This window comes from Rhinoderma darwinii, chromosome 2 (assembly GCF_050947455.1).
Source record: "Rhinoderma darwinii isolate aRhiDar2 chromosome 2, aRhiDar2.hap1, whole genome shotgun sequence".
Lineage (NCBI taxonomy): Eukaryota > Metazoa > Chordata > Amphibia > Anura > Rhinodermatidae > Rhinoderma > Rhinoderma darwinii.
This window is the reverse complement of record NC_134688.1, coordinates 209556266-209577842: the sequence shown is the minus strand read 5'-3', so window position 1 is coordinate 209577842 and position 21577 is coordinate 209556266. Positions and strand designations below refer to the sequence as shown.

Here is a 21577-nt window from a genome sequence, read left to right as displayed (position 1 = left end):
TCTACAGCCAGACTGAGGAAGTCAATGGGGCTCCCGTAATTACGGGTGACTATGTGTGTGCACCCGTAATTACGGGTGACTACGTGTGTGCACCCGTAATTACGGGAGCGTTGCTAGGCGACGTCAGTAAATAGTCAGTGTCCAGGGTGCTGAAAGAGTTAAACAACCGGCAGTAACTGTTTCAGCACCCTGGACAGTGGCTTCCGATCACAATAAACTTCAACCTGTAAAAAAATAGAAGTTCATACTTACCGAGAACTCCCTGATTCTTGCTCCAGTCCGGCCTCCCGGGATGACGTTTCAGTCCAAGTGACGGCTGCAGCCAATCACAGGCTGCAGCGGTCACATGGACTGCCACGTCATCCAGGGAGGTCGGGCTGGATGGCGAAAGAGGGACGCGTCACCAAGACAACGGCCGGGTAAGTATGAATTTCTTTTTACTTTTACTAGGGAAATGGCTGTCCCTTCTCTCTATCCTGCACTGATAGAGAGAAGGGAAGCCCTCTTCCCCTCAATACGCAACGGCTAGTCCGCATCAATTTAATGCCCATTTTAGGCAAAGCCGCAACAGAATCTGCAACGTCTGGGCATGCCCTTAAGCAGCCTTCTTCTGTCTATCAGATTACATGTTAATGCCTGAGATTCCGAGTGGCACACTATATGTAATAAATAATTTAAAAACCAAAAACGAATTTGGAACTAATAAATATAAAACTTAAATATTAGTACCAAATAGAAAGATTGTGGTCATGGTGGGAATCCCGAACAATCTGCATATAGCCTCAGGCTGCCCTATAGTCAGTAGTTAGACATTCTTAAATTAAAAACCAGTATAACATTTGAGTTTATTGCAAATAGAACAATTAAATACAAATTTCAAATGCCAAGTTACTCAATTTTTATTGTCTAGCACATACAAAAATCTATATGTCAATATTACATTTTAATCACGTTTAAATATTTTCACATTATTACGTCTATGAACTCATCTATATTTTTCCCTAGCTTATAAGTAACTTTCTATTTTCTATGTCTACAAATATACTTTCATAAAAAATCTAGTTTTAATGAAAATTATTCTTCTCTGGATATCTACTTTTCTGCAATCTCCTGTGCATAAGCAATGCAATGCCTCCCATGAGTGTACACAGCAAAGCCAAGAATCCAACTGTTATTCCCAAACCAACAGCTGTGCTCACAATTTCATGAGAATCCTTAGAATCGCCTGGAAGGTTGAAAACAATATGTATGTTACGAATTAATAGATCACAAAAAAATACATTGTTTTTATAGGAAAATATGTTTATATTAATTTAGGCAATTTTGATTGTCCTTTTTCAATTTGAACAAAATACTGGAAATCAAAAGAAAACCCAAACTATTTTGGAAGGGACAAAAAAGCATCAGAAGAAAATCTCTCAGTTGTTATCAATGCAGAGCTGCTATAATGTTACAAATGTAACAAAATACTGCTGACATTTTATAAATACTGTCTACAGCCTTTAGATAAATTGCAAAAATCTCAAATTTCCATTTTTAAAAATTATTGATAAACTAGTCTTGACGCACCAAGCATGAAATGGAGATAAGTGGTTCAGAGGTTTTAAAATCTGAATCTTGCAGTGCCGAGCCAAGTCAGGATTCAGATTTGTTTAGATTTCCCTTGTTAGACAGAAATCAGTGTAAAATATTAGCTCTTGGCTTTGGACTTAGATAGCGTCAAGGCTGTTGATGAAGAAAGGAATTAGAATTGCCTCCTGCCGCCTTGATTTGAGTACACATACCTAGGGCTGGAATCACACATGCAGTTTTCTGTGCCAAAGCAAGGAGTGGATTCAAAGAGGAGGAAAAGTATAAAGGAAAGACTGATATGTCGCCTCCCTTTTGTTTCCACTCCTGTGTTTGACCACAAAAAAACAAAAACTGCCACAAAAACTGGACGTGTGACTCCTACTCTACATAGAAGAATCAGACCCTCACTGAGAATCTTCACCCCTGCAGTCTACGCATACAACTGTGATTGTGGAAACCACCCTTGGCTGTCTTGGATGTGACAGGTTTTCAATTTTTTTTAGTATTACAAAAAATTAATAGATATTGATTAAAAATCATTTTACAATAATTTTGTTTTATGTAAGAAATAAAATTCTGCAAAACCCATTACATTTGCAAGAACTATATGTATTTTTATTTAAAATGTGAAGAAAATTATGAAATACTTACTGGAGACTGAATTGGTTAATTTTTCTGTAAAGAAGAAAATAGTGAAAATTATTGATTATGTTATTACTCTATTTAATACCTTTCTTACAAGAACTGCCTGAAAATTACTGAAATACAACCATTTTCTGTAAAATATGAAGAGTCATTCTATAACCATCTCAACTATTAAGCGTATATTAGTAACGATTTTAGAAGAAAATTCCCAAATGATATGACAGGGACATATGAATACAGGACTTGAAGACACCTTGTTAGATAAAACAAAATTCATTCTATATCAATAATGTTAATGCTCCCATTGGTATATTAGGTCTAACATAGTTTAAATGCTAATGGTATAGATTATCTCTTCCTATTGTGGAAAAAAAAAAAGGTTTTAATTCACTTAGGCTACATTCAGACGAGCGTGTCTGATTTATAAAAAAATGCAGCGTTTTCCCTACATTTCTTGTCCGTGTGCGTTGCATTTTGGCATTAGAGTGCTTTGCATGTGGCATGCGTTTATCACATCCTTGCAACCACTTAATTTTTTTTTTACATTTATTTCTCTTCTATTCTATGTATTTGATGCGTGAAACACGGACAGCACATGGATGTCGCCTGTGTGCTTATCTTGGTTTTCACGCACCCATAGACTTCAATGGGTGATTAGGTGCATGAAAACGCACCAATATAGGACATGTAGTGAGTTTCATGCAACGGACACTCACTATGTGAAAACTCACACATGAATAGCCTCATTGAAATCAATGGGTCCGTCTACTGTGCGTAGTTTCAATGCACAGCACACGGACGAGTATTACGCTCGTCTGAATGTGCCCTAAATTGCAATTCTATAGGTGGATAAATGTTTAGCTTTATGATAATATTTGCTTTTTTAAAGTGTACCTTTTAACCAAACTTCTAATGATATTGAAATATATCAGATGTTGTGATCTGTGGATTTTTTACTGAGACAGCCATCGACCGCAAGGTCAAAGAAGCACAAGTGCTTGGTCTCCACAGCTCACAGTGGCTTTCTAAGGCAGCACTCCATTGCATGTGTAGAATTGAAGACAGACCAAATATTGTATATGTTCCCCTGTTTTCAGCTCTCTACATATAAAATTAATATAGGTATTTTCATGAATTAATGTTTTTCCACAATGTTCTCCCCCATCACAAACATATAACTATGGCTCGGTTGATACTAGTGGAATTGGCTTCAGTTAGTCGATTTTCTGTCAGGTTTTTATTGTTATTATTCTGCTAGGCTATTCTATTCTGTAAAAAAAAAAAAGAAACTTGTTGGATCCCATTAATGTCAAAAGGATCCATTGAGATCTGTTATGTTTCCTTTTGGTTAGTTAAAAATGTATGTGTATAAAGCCTAATTGGGTTCCAGGCAGTAAGTTTCCATGTTATCAGCGTCTTGGAGGGGAGCCTGAGTTAATGGAGGAAATTGTATAAACTTGACTATCCCTGTTAATATAGTGTAATCCATCCCCACCGTGCAAAGAAGTAGGAATAATCCAACCATCCTCTACGAAATTATTTTCTATTTTAAGGGTATGTGCGCACACACTAATTACGTCCGTAATTGACGGACGTATTTTGGCCGCAAGTACCGGACCGAACACAGTGTAGGGAGCCGGGCTCCTAGCATCATAGTTATGTACGATGCTAGGAGTCCCTGCCTCTCTGCAGGACAACGGTCCCATACTGTAATCATGTTTTCAGTACGGGACAGTAGTTCCACGGAGAGGCAGGGACTCCTCGCATCGTACATAAGTATGATGCTAGGAGCCCGGCTCCCTGCACTGTGTTCGGTCCGGTACTTGCGGCCGAAATACGTCCGTCAATTACGGACGTAATTAGTGTGTGTGCACATACCCTTAAACTAGCTATAAAAATGCTAACAAAAAACAGCAAAACAGGTTGTACAACTGGCATCAAAATATTTAATATCATAACTTTATAGATATATTACATTATAAAACTTGAATAATACAATTAATTGTAAGTTCATTTCTAAATATAAATATATATATATATAAAACACATTTGGCAATATTAGTTAATAAAGATTGTCTATATTTACCATTGTCAAGGCTGGTGGTAATTCCCGTAGAAGTAATGGTTGCTGGATCAGTAACTGATCCTGAAGAACTTGAAGCTGCTCTGACATTTCTTTTTCTTCGTGTGCATATCTGCAAGGTATTTTGAAAATAAAAAAATGATACATGGATCAAAAAAAATATAAAAATGTGGCGTAATTGTAATATTACGGTGAAATAAAGCATTTACATATCAACAGATGTAAATCAGATGGGGGAAAAAGACTGAAGGCTTGAAAGTTCTGTGGATGATTCAAAGAAATCAATGTGTGAAGCTCTCAATGTTCCTACTGACAGATACTACAAAGGTATTTTATTTCTAGCTGGGCCATTTCCTCAAAGGTTTAGATTCCATATGGCTATTACAATTCATTCAAAAGAACAGGGAATCATGATACACATGTTAATTTATATGTAAAATGCCACTTTTTTTGTAAGCAAAAAAACTACTACAATAATACCCCCATTTTCAATCACCCTCTACAATCACTAAATTAGGTAGTTGGCAGATACCTCCTTATTTAAAAGGTCATCCCATCAGATAAAGTAAAATGTAGCAATCCCACAATCACTCTGTTTGGCCTAATACTCCTGGCAAGGCCAAGTTCATGGATCTTGTTAAGTAGCACATGGAGCGCTTAAAGTTACATAATACAGAGCTTTAGGCACTCTGGATGCCGCAAGGGAGCATCCATACAGCGCCATACCTCCGTAATACGGAATACAGAACGTGCAATGATTTTCTTTCTTAAGGATTTCCCTCCCTTGATTAAAATTAATGGACGTATGTCTTTTCCAACCATGCCAATTATGTAACCTTGAATCGATGCAACTATTAAACATTTCTGTCATAAAAGAGTAAATCATGCATAAGGATTTAATCTAGCTACTGTTTTCTAAGCCTATTTTAATGAAAACATTAATAGAAAGCTTTAAAATAATACATTTTGTCATACTCACTGGTTTAAATGCACTACAAGCAGATATTTCACAAAGTCGGGTGATACAATGCAAGTAAAAAGTTGATATAGGCTGGACGTATTGTTCTAAAAATCGAAAAGCCGTAAAATAAAACCGTGCTACTTGATTGTCTCCATTCAGCTTTATGAAAGTGAATTGGTCCTTATTACATCTAAAAAACAAACATGTAACATTACTTTAGCAGATTATTTCTTCCTTAAAGAGGCTCTGTCACCACATTATAAGTGCCCTATCTCTTACATAATGGGATCGGCACTGTAATGTAGGTAACAGCAGTGGTTTTTATTTAGAAAAACTATAAATTTTCACCAAGTTATGACCTATTTTAGCTTTATGCTAATGACTTTATTAATAGACAACTGGGCGTGTTTTTACTTTTGACTAAGTGGGCATTGTAAAGAAGTGTATGTCGCTGACCAATCGCGAGATCACGCTGTAAATGACAGCAAGAGTGATCTCGAGTAAGTGACACACATTAACGTTACCGAAGTGTCGGGATAGTGAATAGACATCCAGTCCTGGCTGGAAGCGATGTCTATTTACTCTCAAGACACTTCAGTAACGTTAATGTGTGTGTATGTGGCTGAAAATAGTGAACTACGCAGGATCACTATGTGCTGATTACATGAATGGAGAGAAGTGTATGACGCTGATTGGTCATACACTTCTCTCCACAACGCCCACTTGGTCGAAAGTAAAAACACGCCCAGTTGGGCATTAAGAAAGTCATTAGCATAAAGCTGAAATAGATCCTCTTTAACAAAACTGTTAATAGATCCTACGTACATTCATGAAACATAATGAGGAATACCTATACTTCAACATAAATTTAACATACATTTACAGAAGAGAAAGATTTTCTCTTAAACAATATTATATTTTGCATAATTACAAACCTAAATGTAAACCTAAACTCTGGTTTAGGATATGGACCTTGTTTTTCCTTCTGTGACCACAGGAGCCCTGCTTAATGCCTACACTTATGAATACACCAACAAAGTCTACAGTCCAGGATACCATACCATTTTTTTTTAGAAAACCCATTTTCTAATAGTCTAGTTAATAGAGAAATTGGACCCAATTCAAGAACCTAATTTTTTTTAGCCAATGTGGAGAGAAGCTACAAGGAGTGACTCTCTCCCTCTGGTGAACCCTAGATGGAATTAAACATTTGCTGCCTATTTCCCCCACACATTACATTTGACTGATGCTATACTAAGCCAGGGCCAGATTAACAATGGGGCAGATCGAGCTACAGCATCCTTAGGACATGTATATAAGTGAACAGCCTCACTTAGTGCTGACGGGTGCAACAGAACCATTAGTTCCCTGCCCCGCCATTAGTTACTTTAACTGTGATGCAAGCGGCGTGATGACGCCATTGTGCTGCCTGTGTCGTTCCGCTGAAGAAAGCCTAGTTATAAGAGACCAGGCCTGCCTCACTGGATGACAGTGTAGGAACCGGGACAGGTGAGTATGTAGTGTTTATTCGTTTAAGGGAACACTGTGTGTGGCATTATCTACAGAGGGTACTGTGTGAGACTTTCTACAGGGGGCACCGTGTGGTACTATCTACATGGGGCACAGTGTGTGACACGATCTACAAGGGGGCACTGAGTGACACTTTCTACAGAGGGCACTGTGGGGCATTATCTACAATGGGCACTGTGTATAACACTACAGGAGGCATTGAGTGTGACACTATCTATAAGTGGCATTGTGTGTGACACTTTCTACAGGGAGCAATGTGTGGTACTCTACAGGGGCACAGTGTGTGGCAGTTTTTTTCAGCAGGCACTATGTGCAGCACTTTATTTTCATGGGCACCTATGGTACTATTTTCAGGGTGAACAGCTTGTGGCATGATTTTTAAGGAGTGCTGTGTGTGGTGCTTTATTTTACAGGGTGTGACATGATTGCATGCAGGGGCACAGTGCATAGCAGTATATTCAGTTGCACCGTATGTGGCGGTATATTTAAAGGCAATGTGTATGTTGCTTTTATTTTCAGGGGTGTAGTATGTGGTACCATGAGGATTATGCTTTCATTTATAGGTGTGAATGTGTTTGAAAATAAAGGAGCCGAAAACATCATAGAGGCAAACTTTGCATAGCTAAGTCATGGCTATGATAAGTTGTCATGGCAGTCTGGACCAGATGGAGAAATAAAGGAAAGAGAATGACTAGAATTAGAGAAGAAATCAACTGTGAGCCACTGAATGAGATGAACAAGATGAGAGTTGGTACCATTCTTCTCTCTTAAAAAACAACTCCTAGCATACACATACCATTGCTCAGGTCATACTGGGAGTGCAGTTTAACATGGTACAAATGTATATGACAGGGACTAACCTGATTTTGCAAATCATTTCTGTACTAAACTGTATTACTGCTGGTGCTATTTACATATGTACTGAGCTTGGTACTGGATTTATGTACAGAGCTTTGTCCTGGTGCTGTATATATGCATGTAGCTTGTTCTGGTGCTGTATTTATGTACCAAGCTTGTTTCAGGTACTTTATTTATGTACTGAATTGGGATCTTGTACTGTATTTGTGTACTGAGCTGGGATCTGGCACTGCATTTATGGACTGAGATTGGTTCTAGAACTGTTGTTATGTACTTAGCTTGGTTCTGGTCCGGTATATATATATATATATATATATATATATATATATATATATACTGTGCACGCCAAACACGGCTCCTCACCATTCTCTCAGAGCACAGCCTAACTACATGAGCTATGCACACTTAGGGTACTGAATGTGCACATACAGATCTATATGTAGTGGGTGAGTTTAATATAGCGAGTGTGGGTAGGTATGAATGCCTATGTAAATATATACATAGTGTGGCAATCCAGTTAAACATTCTGGACAGGAAGCCAAACAAGTTTGGAAAGTTTATAGGAAATTACTAATACATACAAAAATATTAATTTAGAATCCATATGAATATATAGTGTATTTTAAATATTGTAATTGTTTTATTTGATGAGTGGCCCTAGTTTGTGGAACTTTCAGGGTCTACGGTATACTTAATCCACCACTGGGGGAATGTCGCGGGAAGTGACAGTGCAGTGGTCATTTACAGTGGCGGATTAAGTAGACCATATGCCCTGGGCTGTTCCACAAACTTGGGCCCCCCTTCCCCACCGCCGCTCTTCCATGTTTTAGTGAACACCACCTTTTTGTGCGAGCATTGACAAATGGGTGTTACGATTCCTCTTGTCAACGAGCTGTGTCCCTACATACGGACAGTCTCCATCCATCGCTGACTGTATCACACTGTGTAGGGACACATCCTCCTGACTATGGGAATGGTAACACACATTTGTCTATTAGTCCTGGGTGCACAAAGATTTTATGTGGAATACAAGGATTTCCTACAGCAGACATGTCAGGACATGGGACAGATCCTCTATAGATCCAGTGACTCACAAGTGACGTCTTCTCTGATGGGAGTCGTTCTATTTTCTTCTTCATCTCACACAGACCGGTATGGCGACTTCTCCTGATGAGACATCTTTGCTCCTCGCTTCTGCAGCCATTTCCAGCCTCTATAGAAACACAAAAATTCAGACACCAAGGCCCAGGACCATAAATTAAAGGGGTTGTCCGGTCATGGACCGGTTTTTCATACTGATGACCTATCGATGTGCCTGGACAACCCCTTTTACTCATGCCAATAAATTAGCATGCATACATATCCCAGACCTTCTAAACTATTGCCGTCCCCAGACCAGACTCCCCTAAGCAAATACAGACCGCAGAACAAGCACCCTAAATACAGAACTCTGTCCAGACCTCTAAATACAGACCCCAGAACTGACCTCCTAAACTAATAATAACCCCGGACCTCACTCCCTAAACTAATACAGACCCCAGACCAGGCACCCTAAATACAGACCCCATAAACTAATACAGACCCCATACCTGACGCTCTAAACTAATACAGAACCCGACCCCCTAAATACAGACCCCCATAAACTAATACAGAGCCCAGACTAGACCCCATAAATATACAGACCCCAGACCAGACCCCCTAAATATACAGACCCCCAGACCACCTAAATACAGACCCCAGACTAGACCCCTAAATGCAGACACCAGACCCCCTAAATATACAGACCTCAGACCAGACCCGCTAAATATACAGACCCCAGACCAGACCCCCTGAATACAGACCCCAGACCCCTTAAACTAATACAGAACCCCACACCCCCTAAATACAGACGCCTTAAACTAACAGAACAGACCAGACCAGACCCCCTGAATACAGACCCAGACTAATTGAACTAATACAGACCCCCTAAATACAGACCCCAGACCAGACCCCTTGAATACAGATGACAGACCAGACCCACTAAACTAATAGAGACCCCTTAAATACAAACCACCTAAATACAGACCCCTTAAATACAGACCCTAGACCTCCTAAATACAGACCCCCAGACCAGACCCCCTAAATACAGACCCACAAACCCCTTAAACTAATACAGACCCCTATATACTGACCCCTTAAACTAATACAGACCCCAGACCAGACCCCCTAAATACAGACCCCAGACCACCTAAATACAGACCCCAGACCAGACCCCCTAAATACAGACCCACAAACCCCTTAAACTAATAAAGACCCCTATATACTGACCCCTTAAACTAATACAGACCCCAGACCAGACCCCCTAAATACAGACCCCAGACCCCCTAAACGCAGACCCCAGACCCCTTAAACAAATCCATGATCCCCTTATACTTACCTAGCAGCTCACCTCACCTCACAGTCTTCTATCTTGCTGCTGTTGTAGGATCTGCGGTCAGGTGACCAGCAGGTCTCTAATCAGTAACAAGAACTGCAGACATAAGGTCATCTGACCTTTATGTCTGCAGGTCACTTACAGGACATAAACAATGCCGTTCTGTCACAGTTTTTGCCGATTCGCGGAAAAATCACTGCAAAAACGCATTGTACTTGGGGCGGTGATGGGTCCCCCGGGAGCCTCGGGCCCCGGCGGCCACCCAAAACGCCCAATGATAATCCGCCATTGGTCATTTAAAGATTCATAGTAGATAGCTGTCTTGAAGTAGTGGTAAATTTTAAAAAAACTCACTATAATACTAGTTATATTTTTCTATATATGTGCAGAATAATAAGAGTTATATTGTTGTACATGAGGGGAAGATTGTAGTAGTTACGTTCTTGTATAAAGGGAGCAATATTATAGCAGTCACTGTCATTCTTGTACATAGAGGGCAGTGGTATAGTATTTATATTCTTGCATAACACATAGGAGGTACAATTGGGAACAAGCACAGTAATAAAACAGGACTGGGTAATAATAGACAGACAACGAGGTAAGAGCAGCCCAATGGTGCTGGCCTTGCCACCACAACACTAGTCACACTCCCCCTCCACACCGGTGGCACAACGCTGCTCACAAAAGGCCCTGCATCATTTTTAGCTTCAGGCTCATGTGGCCCTTAACTGTACTGTACTGTACTCAGCAGCGGAACCCCCTGTGATGAGCTTAACGCTGACGGTCCCATTAAACGTAAAGGGATTGACAAAATCAGAAAAGCCTTTTAACCATTTGAATGTTCTTGCATTGACAAGAAACACATACAGGTGCATAGGTACACATTTCTTCTGTTGTTGAGAATGAGAACCTATTCGTGGAGCTTATAGGAACTAGGACAGAAAAAGTACTGGACACAACAGGTAAATTATGACAAGCGGAAGGGGGTTGGAAGGGTGGTAAGAGCTAGTTCCAACCTTGGTAATGCCATGTTTGTATTAATATAATTAACAAAGTAAAATGTCATTGTCTTCTTTTGCTGTTTAAAAATAATAATAACAATACTGTAAAAATAAGCAAGAACGCATGTTATTTATAGGATGAAAATCCTATACCTTTCAAGTGAATAGCTACCTTTTAATGCCATGTAAATTTTTGATCCAACATTCTGTGCTGATTAAATACTTAATATATCCATAATTCTAAGATTTAGAGCTCCAAATCTTCTGCATAGAACTAGACATTTATACATGAAACTCCATTATAAAAAGTATGCAGTAAGCTTCCAAACCCGCCCTAGTGGCAGCTGCAGACAGTCTGATTTTCATCATTTAACTCTATGCCTATGCAGGGGATTTGGATTTCCGTATCGGAAAAACAAAGCTCCAAGTGATATAAAAATATAAAGAAATGAGCACAGAATTCTGGACATATTTAAATTGAAAAACAACAACAAATGGTGTTTATGGATGGACATTCACTTTGAGCAGGCCAGAGACATAAGACTTGTTGTTAATTATCTGAAAACATTTTACAATTGTTAACAATAGTCATTTTGTCTGTGATATTAAAAAACAATTAGTTCTGATCACTTAAAAGCTGGCAGTTGGAATGCAAATTTTTCATGCTTCAAAATATTTTTGGGTCATTAGATGCAAATGCTCTGACAATGGTGTTTACTTTAATATTTTCTGTGCAAAATCACAATATCCCAAACAATATGAACAATTAACCATCAGAAAAATTGTTCATATTGCAAGTAAAATATCAGAACACTGGTTGGATAGGGGAGTATGTGTGTGGCTTGTTCAAAGAGGATCTCTCATTACTTTATTAATTCCCTATCTCCCAACTAATCTAATAGATGCTATGATGCTGATAACTACAGTGTGATTTGTTTTAAAAAACTTTTATTATTTGCAAAGTTATCAGCATTTTTCTAAATATGCTAATGTGGCTCTAATAACCAAATAGGAAGTGACTCTTTCTTTTCTCTCTGGGCGGTGTAATGTTTTCTGTAGGACTAGATCTTATAGTATACAGCTTCCATTCCCCACTGTGTATTCAACTGGTGATATCTCCGGTTGTGTCACAGCTAGAACTGCGATCCTGGTGTCATATGAAAGATTAGAATCTCCTCTTTCATATGCCACCAGAATCACTGATCTGGCTATTTGAAATGATCCCCCTTCCCTCTACTGTCTCTCATGCTGTGTGAAGTCAAGTATAGGCTCATTTACATATTTAGAAAAAAGCGCATAACTTTCAAAATAATAAATGTTTTGGGACACCATTTTCACTAGAATTATCAGTGTGACAGTGCCTATCGGATTAGCTTGGAGATAGGGCATTACTAAACTAGTGACAGATCCTTAAGTCAGAGTTTAAAAAAAAATGAAGGAAGAAGAAAAAACGACAATTTGCTTACCCAACGAACAGGTCATAAAAGGTTGAATTACTTGGGTATGGGGAAACAGACGCATAGCATCGATCCAGCAAAACATTGAACCTATAAGAGAAGAGAGAATAAATTAAAATGTTATTTTAAATGTTATTAAAATTGTATTTTCACCTAAATGTATAGCTGAATATTTTTATTAAACATATATTTGTCCTACGTATATCAAATTTAGTATATGTAAGGCCACTGTGTTGTACTGTTGAGGTAAACGTCGGGCAAATCTTGCAATGGATATGCTAATGTGACTAAAGACTCTAATGGGCAAACATATGTTAAAAAGGTGTCCTTTTGTCAACTGTATTGGAAATCATAGTCAACTGCACTTTTTGATACAACTATATGCAAAACAACCTATACCATGCAGTACAGTTTTTTTTTACTAACTATGTTTAATACAGACTGGTTAATAATACACAGGGCCAGCCTTAGAGGTGTGCGACCTGTGCCATTGCAGGTGGAAGGGGGCGCTGCAGTGACTTCCTTCCCCTGCTTGTTTTTCAGAAGTGCCCAGGCCCGGCGACTCAGTAGCTGCCTTTCCGCCCAGGCGCTTCTTCTCTAAGGGACATCGCTACCGCTGTTTCAGCCACAGCAGCGATATCGGGCATGAGGGCGCCCGTGCCAACCGTCGAAGCGCCCCCCTATGGCCGGCGGTGCCGCTAGCAGCGACTGTGGCTGCTACAGCGGTAGCGACACTACACTCAATAGTATGTGCATCCTTAGGACGCATATACTATTGAACACTTTAGTGGAGCAGGGAGGTATCTCCCTGCTCTGCTATCTACTAGCGTCACTGTAGCTCCCTGAAGGAGCAGAATCCTCGTGTGGCCGGGGATTCCGCTACTGGATGGAGCGCTTGATGTCTCTGTTCATAAATGGACAGAGACATCAGGGGCTTCTCCTGGAGTGGAATCCCCGACGCTGTGACCGGGGATTCCACTCCAGGAGAAGCAAGTGATGTCACGGTCCATAAATGGACACAGATGACAGGGGCTTCTCCTGAAGTGGAATACCCAGTCACAGCGTCGGCAATGCTGTGGACGGGGATTCTGCCTCAGGAGTTGCCCCTGATGTCACTGTTCATATATGGATGGAGACATCAAGTGCTTAATAAAACAATGTTTCAGGTGATTTAAAGCAACTTTTTAGTTGACATGAATTTTTTTATTTTTTTTTACTTTTTAATATAAAGCTCCTAAGTATCATATATAGATAGAAGCTGTATCCTGCCATCAAAGCCGAATCCATTAGGTCAACTGGACGGATGGCTTGGCTGAAAGCTGGTCCTGCATGTCTGACACACACCATGCAGCTAATAACGATCACATCTAAGTTGATGAACTTACAGTAGATGTGGTCATTATTAGCTGGATCCTGCGTGACATGCTTTCAGCTGTGCCATCAGTCCAGCTGACGTTATGGAATCGGCTTTGACGGCACGATACAGCTTCTATTTATCAAGGATACAAAGAAGCTGTATCTTAATAACGTTAAAACATTTTCTAATTAAAGTCAATACAAAAGTTGCTTTAAATCACTTAAAACATTGATTATTTAAAAAGAAAAAAAATTGGCGTTCAAAGATGTACAAAGCCTTTAAAATATATATATTTTATTTATTCTGTTATTTCTTTTTTACAACAACAGATAACAATGAGTGCTTTAGAAAGTATGTGTTAGAAATTTCAGGATACCCAGGATTCCATTTTTAATATAAAGTATATTTCTTCATATTTTCTTACTTGTCTGTTAAGTTGGTTGCCTTCACTTCAACATAAACTGTAGTATTTATTTTGATTCCAGTTGGTGGAATAACAAGAGGTCTGCCATATGATTCATCCTAAAAAACGTGTACATCAATGAAAATGTAAACTGTGCATAATAATAGAGTTCAGCTTCGCTTCTGTAAAATTGCTCACAGTAGATATTTATCTAATGAATGGACACATTTCAATTGACTCATTGTTTGCTAGCATTTCTTTTATCAGGACATCTGTGGAAAGCATGGATAGAACGATTGATATATAGTTTTGTAGGAAAAGATTCAGTACAACTTCTGTTTTGGATTTTCACAAGGCTCCCAGGGGGCCCGTGGCCGCCTGACGGGGCCGGAATTAGGGGGGGGATAGGGAAATTTCCCAGGACACCTGCTGATACGGGGCCCAAAGCATGAGGGTGCCCACGATACCCAACCCATAACATAAATGGGCCGGGCGACACGGGCCCCCTCATGTTCTGTGGCGTCCCTAGCACCGGAGGGGGCTCCGGGGCTAGCGACAGCCAAATTCACTTGTATCTACATCCTCAGGATGTAGATACAAATGAATACTATAGGCCTGCAGCCTATAAGGTGCTGGGAAGACTACCTGCGCAGTCCGGCGTACTAACGTCACTGCATGACACTCGTCTGTGCAAGTGTCCTGCCTGGAGAATGTGCAGCGCTCCATCTGTCGCGGGAACGAGGCAAGGTAAGTACAATATATTTTTTTCAGGGGGGGCTATATGGCAATGTACACGGGGGGTTTCTGTGTAGCACTATATACAAGGGGGTAGCTGTGTGGCTCTATATAAAAGGGAGGGGGTATATAGCACTATATGCAAGGGGGGCAGTGTCGCACTATATGCAAGGGGGGAGCTGTGTGACACTATATACAAGGGGGGCTGTGTGGCACTAAATATAATGGGGGCTGTGTGGCACTATTTACAAGAGGGGGAGGGCTGTGTGGCGCTATCTGCAGGGGTCTGTGTGTGGTGCAATCTACAGGGGTCTGTGTGTGGCGCTATCTACAGGGGGCTGTATGTGGCACTATCTACAGGGGGCTGTGTGGCGCTATCTTCAGGGGGCTGTGTGTGATGCTATCTACAGGAGGGGCTGTGTGTGATGCTATCTACAGAGGGGGGTGTGTGGCACTATCTATAAGGGGGCTGTATGTGGTGCTGTCTACATCGGGATGTGTGTGGCGCTATGTATAGGGGAGGTGTGTGATGCAATTTACAGGGGCTGTGTCTGGCGCTATCTACAGGGGTTGTGTGTGACGCTATCTACAGTGGGTGTGTGTAGTGCTATCTACAGGGGCTGTGTGTGTGTGGCACTATCCACAGAGGCTGTGTGTGGCACTATGTACAGGGGGCACTGTCTATGTGGTGTCTTACTTTACAGTGTTTGCCACAATTTTACTCAGGAGCACACTGTGTAGCACCATGACAATTTTATCTTTATTTATAGGGGTGTAAATGTTGGAAAATTGAGGAGCCAAAGACATTTGAGTGGCAAATTCTGCAGAAATGGGTCACGGCCGGGAGAAGTCGTCATTAAGTCTAGACCGGATGCAGAAGAAAAGAGGAAAACAAAACTTCTAGAATCTGAGAAGTCGTCACCTGTAAGTCACTGGATTTATAAAAAATCTGACATGTTAAAGGAAATCCCTGTATTTCACAAAAAGTCTTTGTGCAATCCAGGACTGATAGACAAATGAGTGTTACAATTCCCCTTGTCAGGAGGATGCGTCTCTGCACATGTGATACTGTCAGTATACAGGGACACAGCCCTTTGACATGGGGAATCATAACACCCAATTGTTAATGCTTGCACAAAAAGGCAGTGCTAACAATAATTACGGTGCAGCAGGGCGGCGGTGGAGAAGGGGGTGAACTATGGTCTACTTAATCTGCCACTGTAGAGCTTGTGTGTAATTCATTTAAACCTCTGCTCATTCTGTGTTTAACAATCCAGTGGGTGGTCTTACTCATTGATTGCCAGGCTTTCCTCTATGAGTGTGTATATAGAGATATCTGTCAATCACTGTGTAGGACAGCCCGCTGGACTCCTAAGTTCAGAATGAGCAGAGACTTAGATCAATAAATTACAAGTCTTTTCCCACAAATATGTATCAATCTGCTCAGCTCCTCCTGTTCCTTAATTTTCTGCCTGCAAATGGGACAGAACGTCAATGTGACAGGTTCCTTTTAAGCATTGTCTGTGCATACAAGTAAGAAGATGAGCATCATACACATAAAATAAAGGTGGCTTCCCAGTTTTATTGATTGAAATTAGATGATTTAAAATTAATAATAATGTACATATATATATATATATAAATATTAGATGATTTAAAATTAATAATAATGTACATATATATATATATATATATATATATATATATATATATATATATATATATTATTCAGTTACTGTTCTTCCAGACTAGAAAATTGAACATCAGTGTTCAGGGATACTTACTACATATAGCTGCATAGAGAGTGTGCTGATGAAGCTTCCATTATTGGTATTGATAGCTATATTATTTCCAGCCCTTTAAAGAGAAATGTATATCATTACTATTGTACAAATATGTAAAATGGGAAATAAAATGCATTCCAGCTGAAATTATTGTAAAGTCCTCAGTAACACAACCCCCTAATAGGACACATGGATGTCATAGGGGGGTCATCCTTAGTATGGACCCCCCACTTTTAGCCGGAGCAATTCTGGTGGAAATCGCCTTGCCACGTATTCCTTTGGTCGCCTATTCATTTGCAGGACTGGCATGTAAAACTAAATAGAAACTAAATAGAAAGTCCCTCCTTCCCCGGTAATATCAGCTGTTCAGCAGGTGCCTGGTTATGCAGAGGCGTATCACACCTTTCCATATTATAGTAGAACTAAGGCAGACTTGTCATTAAGGGGTTTGATAACGTTTGGTGAAAACCACTTTGGGAGTTGTAATTGTGGCCAACTACTGTAAATCTACAAAGATCTAACAACTTGAAATATTGAACTAAAACTCAATTATTCCTACTTAGTAGGGATTTTTTAGGGAGAATACTCTTCAGATATCTAAATAATGTATAAGATATGTAATGAGTTAGATAATAAAACACAAGACACACATATCCTATAATTAATTTGATCCTTTTATTCCACATAGAACACTGTAAATGGAATTGAATATTAGGGATTCTTGTCTTTTCCACTTACACATCCAGCCGTGTGTTGTTAATGAGGTATTCCAGTGGATAACTGCAGGAATATAAATACTTCAGTTCTGGGTTGCGGGTGATGACACCCGTATTTGGATCTTTTGACTTTATTATTCCACTGATATTAACAGTTTGGATTGAGGAAAAGCTGCTGAAAACACCATCACCCGCTGCAGTAGTAATCTGGTAAGTGAAAAAAGTAAATGGTATAAACCAATACTTAATAATAATATTTAGTGCATTGCAGGTTATACTATGCAATTCAGAACAGTAAAAAAACAAAAAAAAACAAAACATCATCCTGATGAAAACTTTTAAAGCACATGCCAAAGAACGCACTTTTAAATTACCTCTGCGCCATAAAAAGCAATGGATACATCATCTCTAAGGCTGTAATAGTTTTTTGTATATGAATGTATATGTCTGATGTATATGGAGTACATGAACATAGCCTTAGGCATCTCACACCAGAGATCATTTCAATGACTGATGCTGTGTTTATGTGCCCATACTGTGTTTCTGTAGCTGCAGTTTTGTGCACATCCTGATAACTATGTACATGTAAACAGCTACATTTTCGGCATACCTATCATTTAAAAAAATAAAATAAATCACAATCCATCCTTAGGCTGTCTCCTGAACAGGTCCACAAAGAGGCAGTGCTAATGCAGATATGCATACAAAAAGGCATTTCTGAGCAGTTTTTGGAGGTTTAAATATTGGGAAGAAGGTATAGTAACCCGATTCTCCTCCCTTCCGTTTCACAGTTTTCAATCCCACTGTTGCAGCTTCTCCTTCCACAACCCTCCTCTCTGCCTAGTATTTAGTTTTACACTAGACAGATTTTTATGTGACTGAGGAGGTTTCTGAATATTTGCAGAGATCCTGCAGTCAGGAAAAGGAGAACTACGGGCTGTAGGAGGTTGAAGAAGATGTCATTTTCTAGTAATAAGATATATTACAACATTCCATGTATTTGTATGCACTATTGAAAAGTTTCAATCATATATATATATATATATATATATATATATATATATATATATATATATATATATATATATATATACTTGAAGGGGCTCAGTTTGCTTAGTCATGCCTAATCACAGAAAAACATGAGCTGAAACCTCTGCTTTCAGAAGCATTTTTATGATTATATGCATGAAAAAAGTACAAAATCAATTCCTTTAGAGAATTTTAAGATATATTTTCCTCCTGAAGCAATACTCGTAATGTCCACTAAATAGAATAATGTATGATATTTTTAGTTGAGTTCAAACAAATTGTTCTCAAAAGGATATACTAGTCATAGTTCATAATATATGTAATTAAAACAGCAAATATATTTTTTATTGGTCCTAACAAGTTTGTAGATTTTATTATACAGTTTTCTTATATTGCAAAATAAAGTAATACTTTCTATTGCAGTATTACTTATGTATGTTTTATAACTGTACACATGAATGTATAGCTGATAGCTGATATTATATTTAAAGATAACGCAAGGAAATTGTGTTCCTTTTGTGTTCTACGAAACAAAGCTGTCAACAGACAAAGAAATGTTTTACCTGCCTTGATAGAAATCTGATTTTTATCCTTTCAGAAGAATTTTTAGTGCATGTTCACACGTGGCAGAATTGTTGAGAATGTGTTCCATGAAAGTGCATGAGGTTGTTTCTACAGCATGTGCATGGATTTCTGCAAACCATATTCAGATAAATTGGGCAGTCCGCAAAGTTTCTGAAACAAATCTGCCGCGTGTGAATATACCCTTACACATACATGCAGATATTCATCTACTCTAATAGGAAACAACTTTTTCCCCGAAAATACATTATGATGAGAGAAAAAAATGAATGTGAAAAACCCCTCGTTTTGCTCCAATAAGAATTTTTTAATTTGATTTAATTTTTGGGGTGTATACTTGTGCAAAAATATTTATTCGAAAAAACTATTAAAAGTTTATGGTATTTTTCAAGTCAGCTATGGGCTATCTTCTCTTTAATTTAGTAGGAGTATTTGCCCAAATTTGCCCAGTTTGCCATCCAGACATCGCAATGGCACCCAAATTACCAGGATGGGGTCTCAAATCGAACTTTATATAATTTAAATACATTTCAGGATTAATCAGTCATGAAAGCATGAAAGCATACACCACAACAAAACAACTAATCAGATTTAATTTTCACCCGCCCCCATCCAACCCTGATTGTAATCTCAATATATTTATATTCTTAGCACCCTCAGACTGAGTGAAATTTATAACCTCTAAATTGTTCCAAATCTGATTTCACACAGCAGACTGTTCCCACACTGCTAGACACACATGCTACCTACACATAAATGTGGTCAACAAATAGTTACTGGTAAAGTTTACAGAAAGATAATCACAGTGAAACCTCTTTAACTAGTTGCCGACACAGGACGAGAATGCTCGTCCTAAGCGGCGGGTACATAGCGCATTAGGACGAGCACTCTCGTCCTGTGTGACAGCAGTGTCCGCGCGCGATCAGAAGCGGGGCAACGGCTGTAAGACACAGCCGCAGCCCCGCTCTAACGGCGGAGAGAAGAGAAACCTCTTTGCGGCATTCAAAGTAAATAAGAGGAGGGGGACTGCCCTTTGATCGTGTCACAGAAGAACCCTGTGACACATTCAAAGCCCATAACTTGTATGGACAGACAGCCTAGGGTCCATTGAAGGACCCCAGGGATGTCTGACCATATTGCCTGTTGTAAGGGAATACTAATGTATGTGTAGAATCAGTACACAGGCTAATGTACTGGCATATAGATAAATGTCAGTACATTACATTTAAAATATAAAAATCTAAATGAAAAATCACTCCATGGGATTAAAAAAAAGGTGAAATTAATTTAAAAAAAATAATGTTAAATAAAAAACAATTGTAAAAAAATATACACAGAAATACAAATTTTTTTCAATAAATAAACGTTTTCAAATATAAGTCCCAAAACATGAAATAATATAGACATATTTGGTATTGTCACGAACGTAACAACCTGGACAACAAATTTATAACATTACTATTGATGATCGGTGTATGGTGTAAAAAATAAAATTATAAAACTGCAGCGGAACTGCTTTTTTTCTGCATTTTCCCCAAAATAAAAATTTATATAAATTAAGTGATAATGTATTTGTACCAAAAAATGGTACCTACATAAAGTACAATTCATCCCGCAAAAAAAAGTCTCTTACAACTACGTCGTACAAAAAAATAAAAAAGTTATGAGCGTCGGGATGCAAAGAGGGAAATATAAAAAAATTGTTCTGTCCTCAAGGCCAAAATTGGCCGTGTCCTAAAGGCTTAAGACAACCGCCCAAGATTGCATTAAAAAGTGGTCTTCCAAAGTGGTCGTCCTCTCAGAGTAGATGGCCAGTACACCTATATAATAGAACTGAAATCTTTCACAGGAAATCTAGGGTTGTCTATTCAAAGAGGTGGCCTTTTGGAAATGTTTACTTGTATATGAAATGATGACCATAATTGTCATATTGAGACAGTAGCACTTTTAATATTGCTATGAAATGTTGAAGTAAAAATTGAGGCTTACCTGGAATAAACTTCCACAAGTTGAACTCTCATTGATTGAAAAGACAAATTTCAAGAATGGTACAGTACTTGATAAATCAATTTTACCCTGACAACGCGGATTGGAAAAAACATCATTCATAAAAAGTTGGGTTTCATTGTAACCAGCATAGAAAACTGGGCACAAGTAAATGTAGAGGAAAATTTCCTGTGGACCACACGTCACTAAGATGTCATTGTATTCTGCAAGAAAAACAAAAAACTTCATAATTAATAAGAGGATTTATGTTCAATTTGTGTATCTAAATAATGATGGAAAAATGAATTAGTCAGATTAGATGAGGCACACGTAATTATTACTTTTTTGGGAAAGTATATTTGACTATGCACTACCAAGTAAATTCCAACTTTAGTAGTTTTAGTAGCAACTTTGGTGTTAACACTTATTATGGGCCATCTTCCTGAGAGTTCCCTGCTCTTACAA

The 21577-nt window shown here is 38.9% G+C and overlaps 1 protein-coding gene across 1 annotated transcript in view; it reads right to left on the bottom strand.

Annotated features, from left to right (window-relative positions):
* Positions 1–1064: 1064 nt before the first annotated feature.
* LOC142741784 (zona pellucida-like domain-containing protein 1) overlaps positions 1065–21577 on the bottom strand; it is a 30264-nt gene continuing 9751 nt past the window's right edge. The window contains exons 2-10 of the mRNA XM_075851118.1: positions 21116–21336; positions 17538–17722; positions 16800–16872; positions 14302–14399; positions 12530–12610; positions 5280–5451; positions 4304–4412; positions 2224–2247; positions 1065–1225 (exon numbers count right to left, since the gene is read on the bottom strand). Coding sequence (XP_075707233.1) covers positions 1065–1225; positions 2224–2247; positions 4304–4412; positions 5280–5451; positions 12530–12610; positions 14302–14399; positions 16800–16872; positions 17538–17722; positions 21116–21336 — 1124 coding nt within the window. The remainder of the gene's footprint in view (positions 1226–2223; positions 2248–4303; positions 4413–5279; positions 5452–12529; positions 12611–14301; positions 14400–16799; positions 16873–17537; positions 17723–21115; positions 21337–21577) is intronic.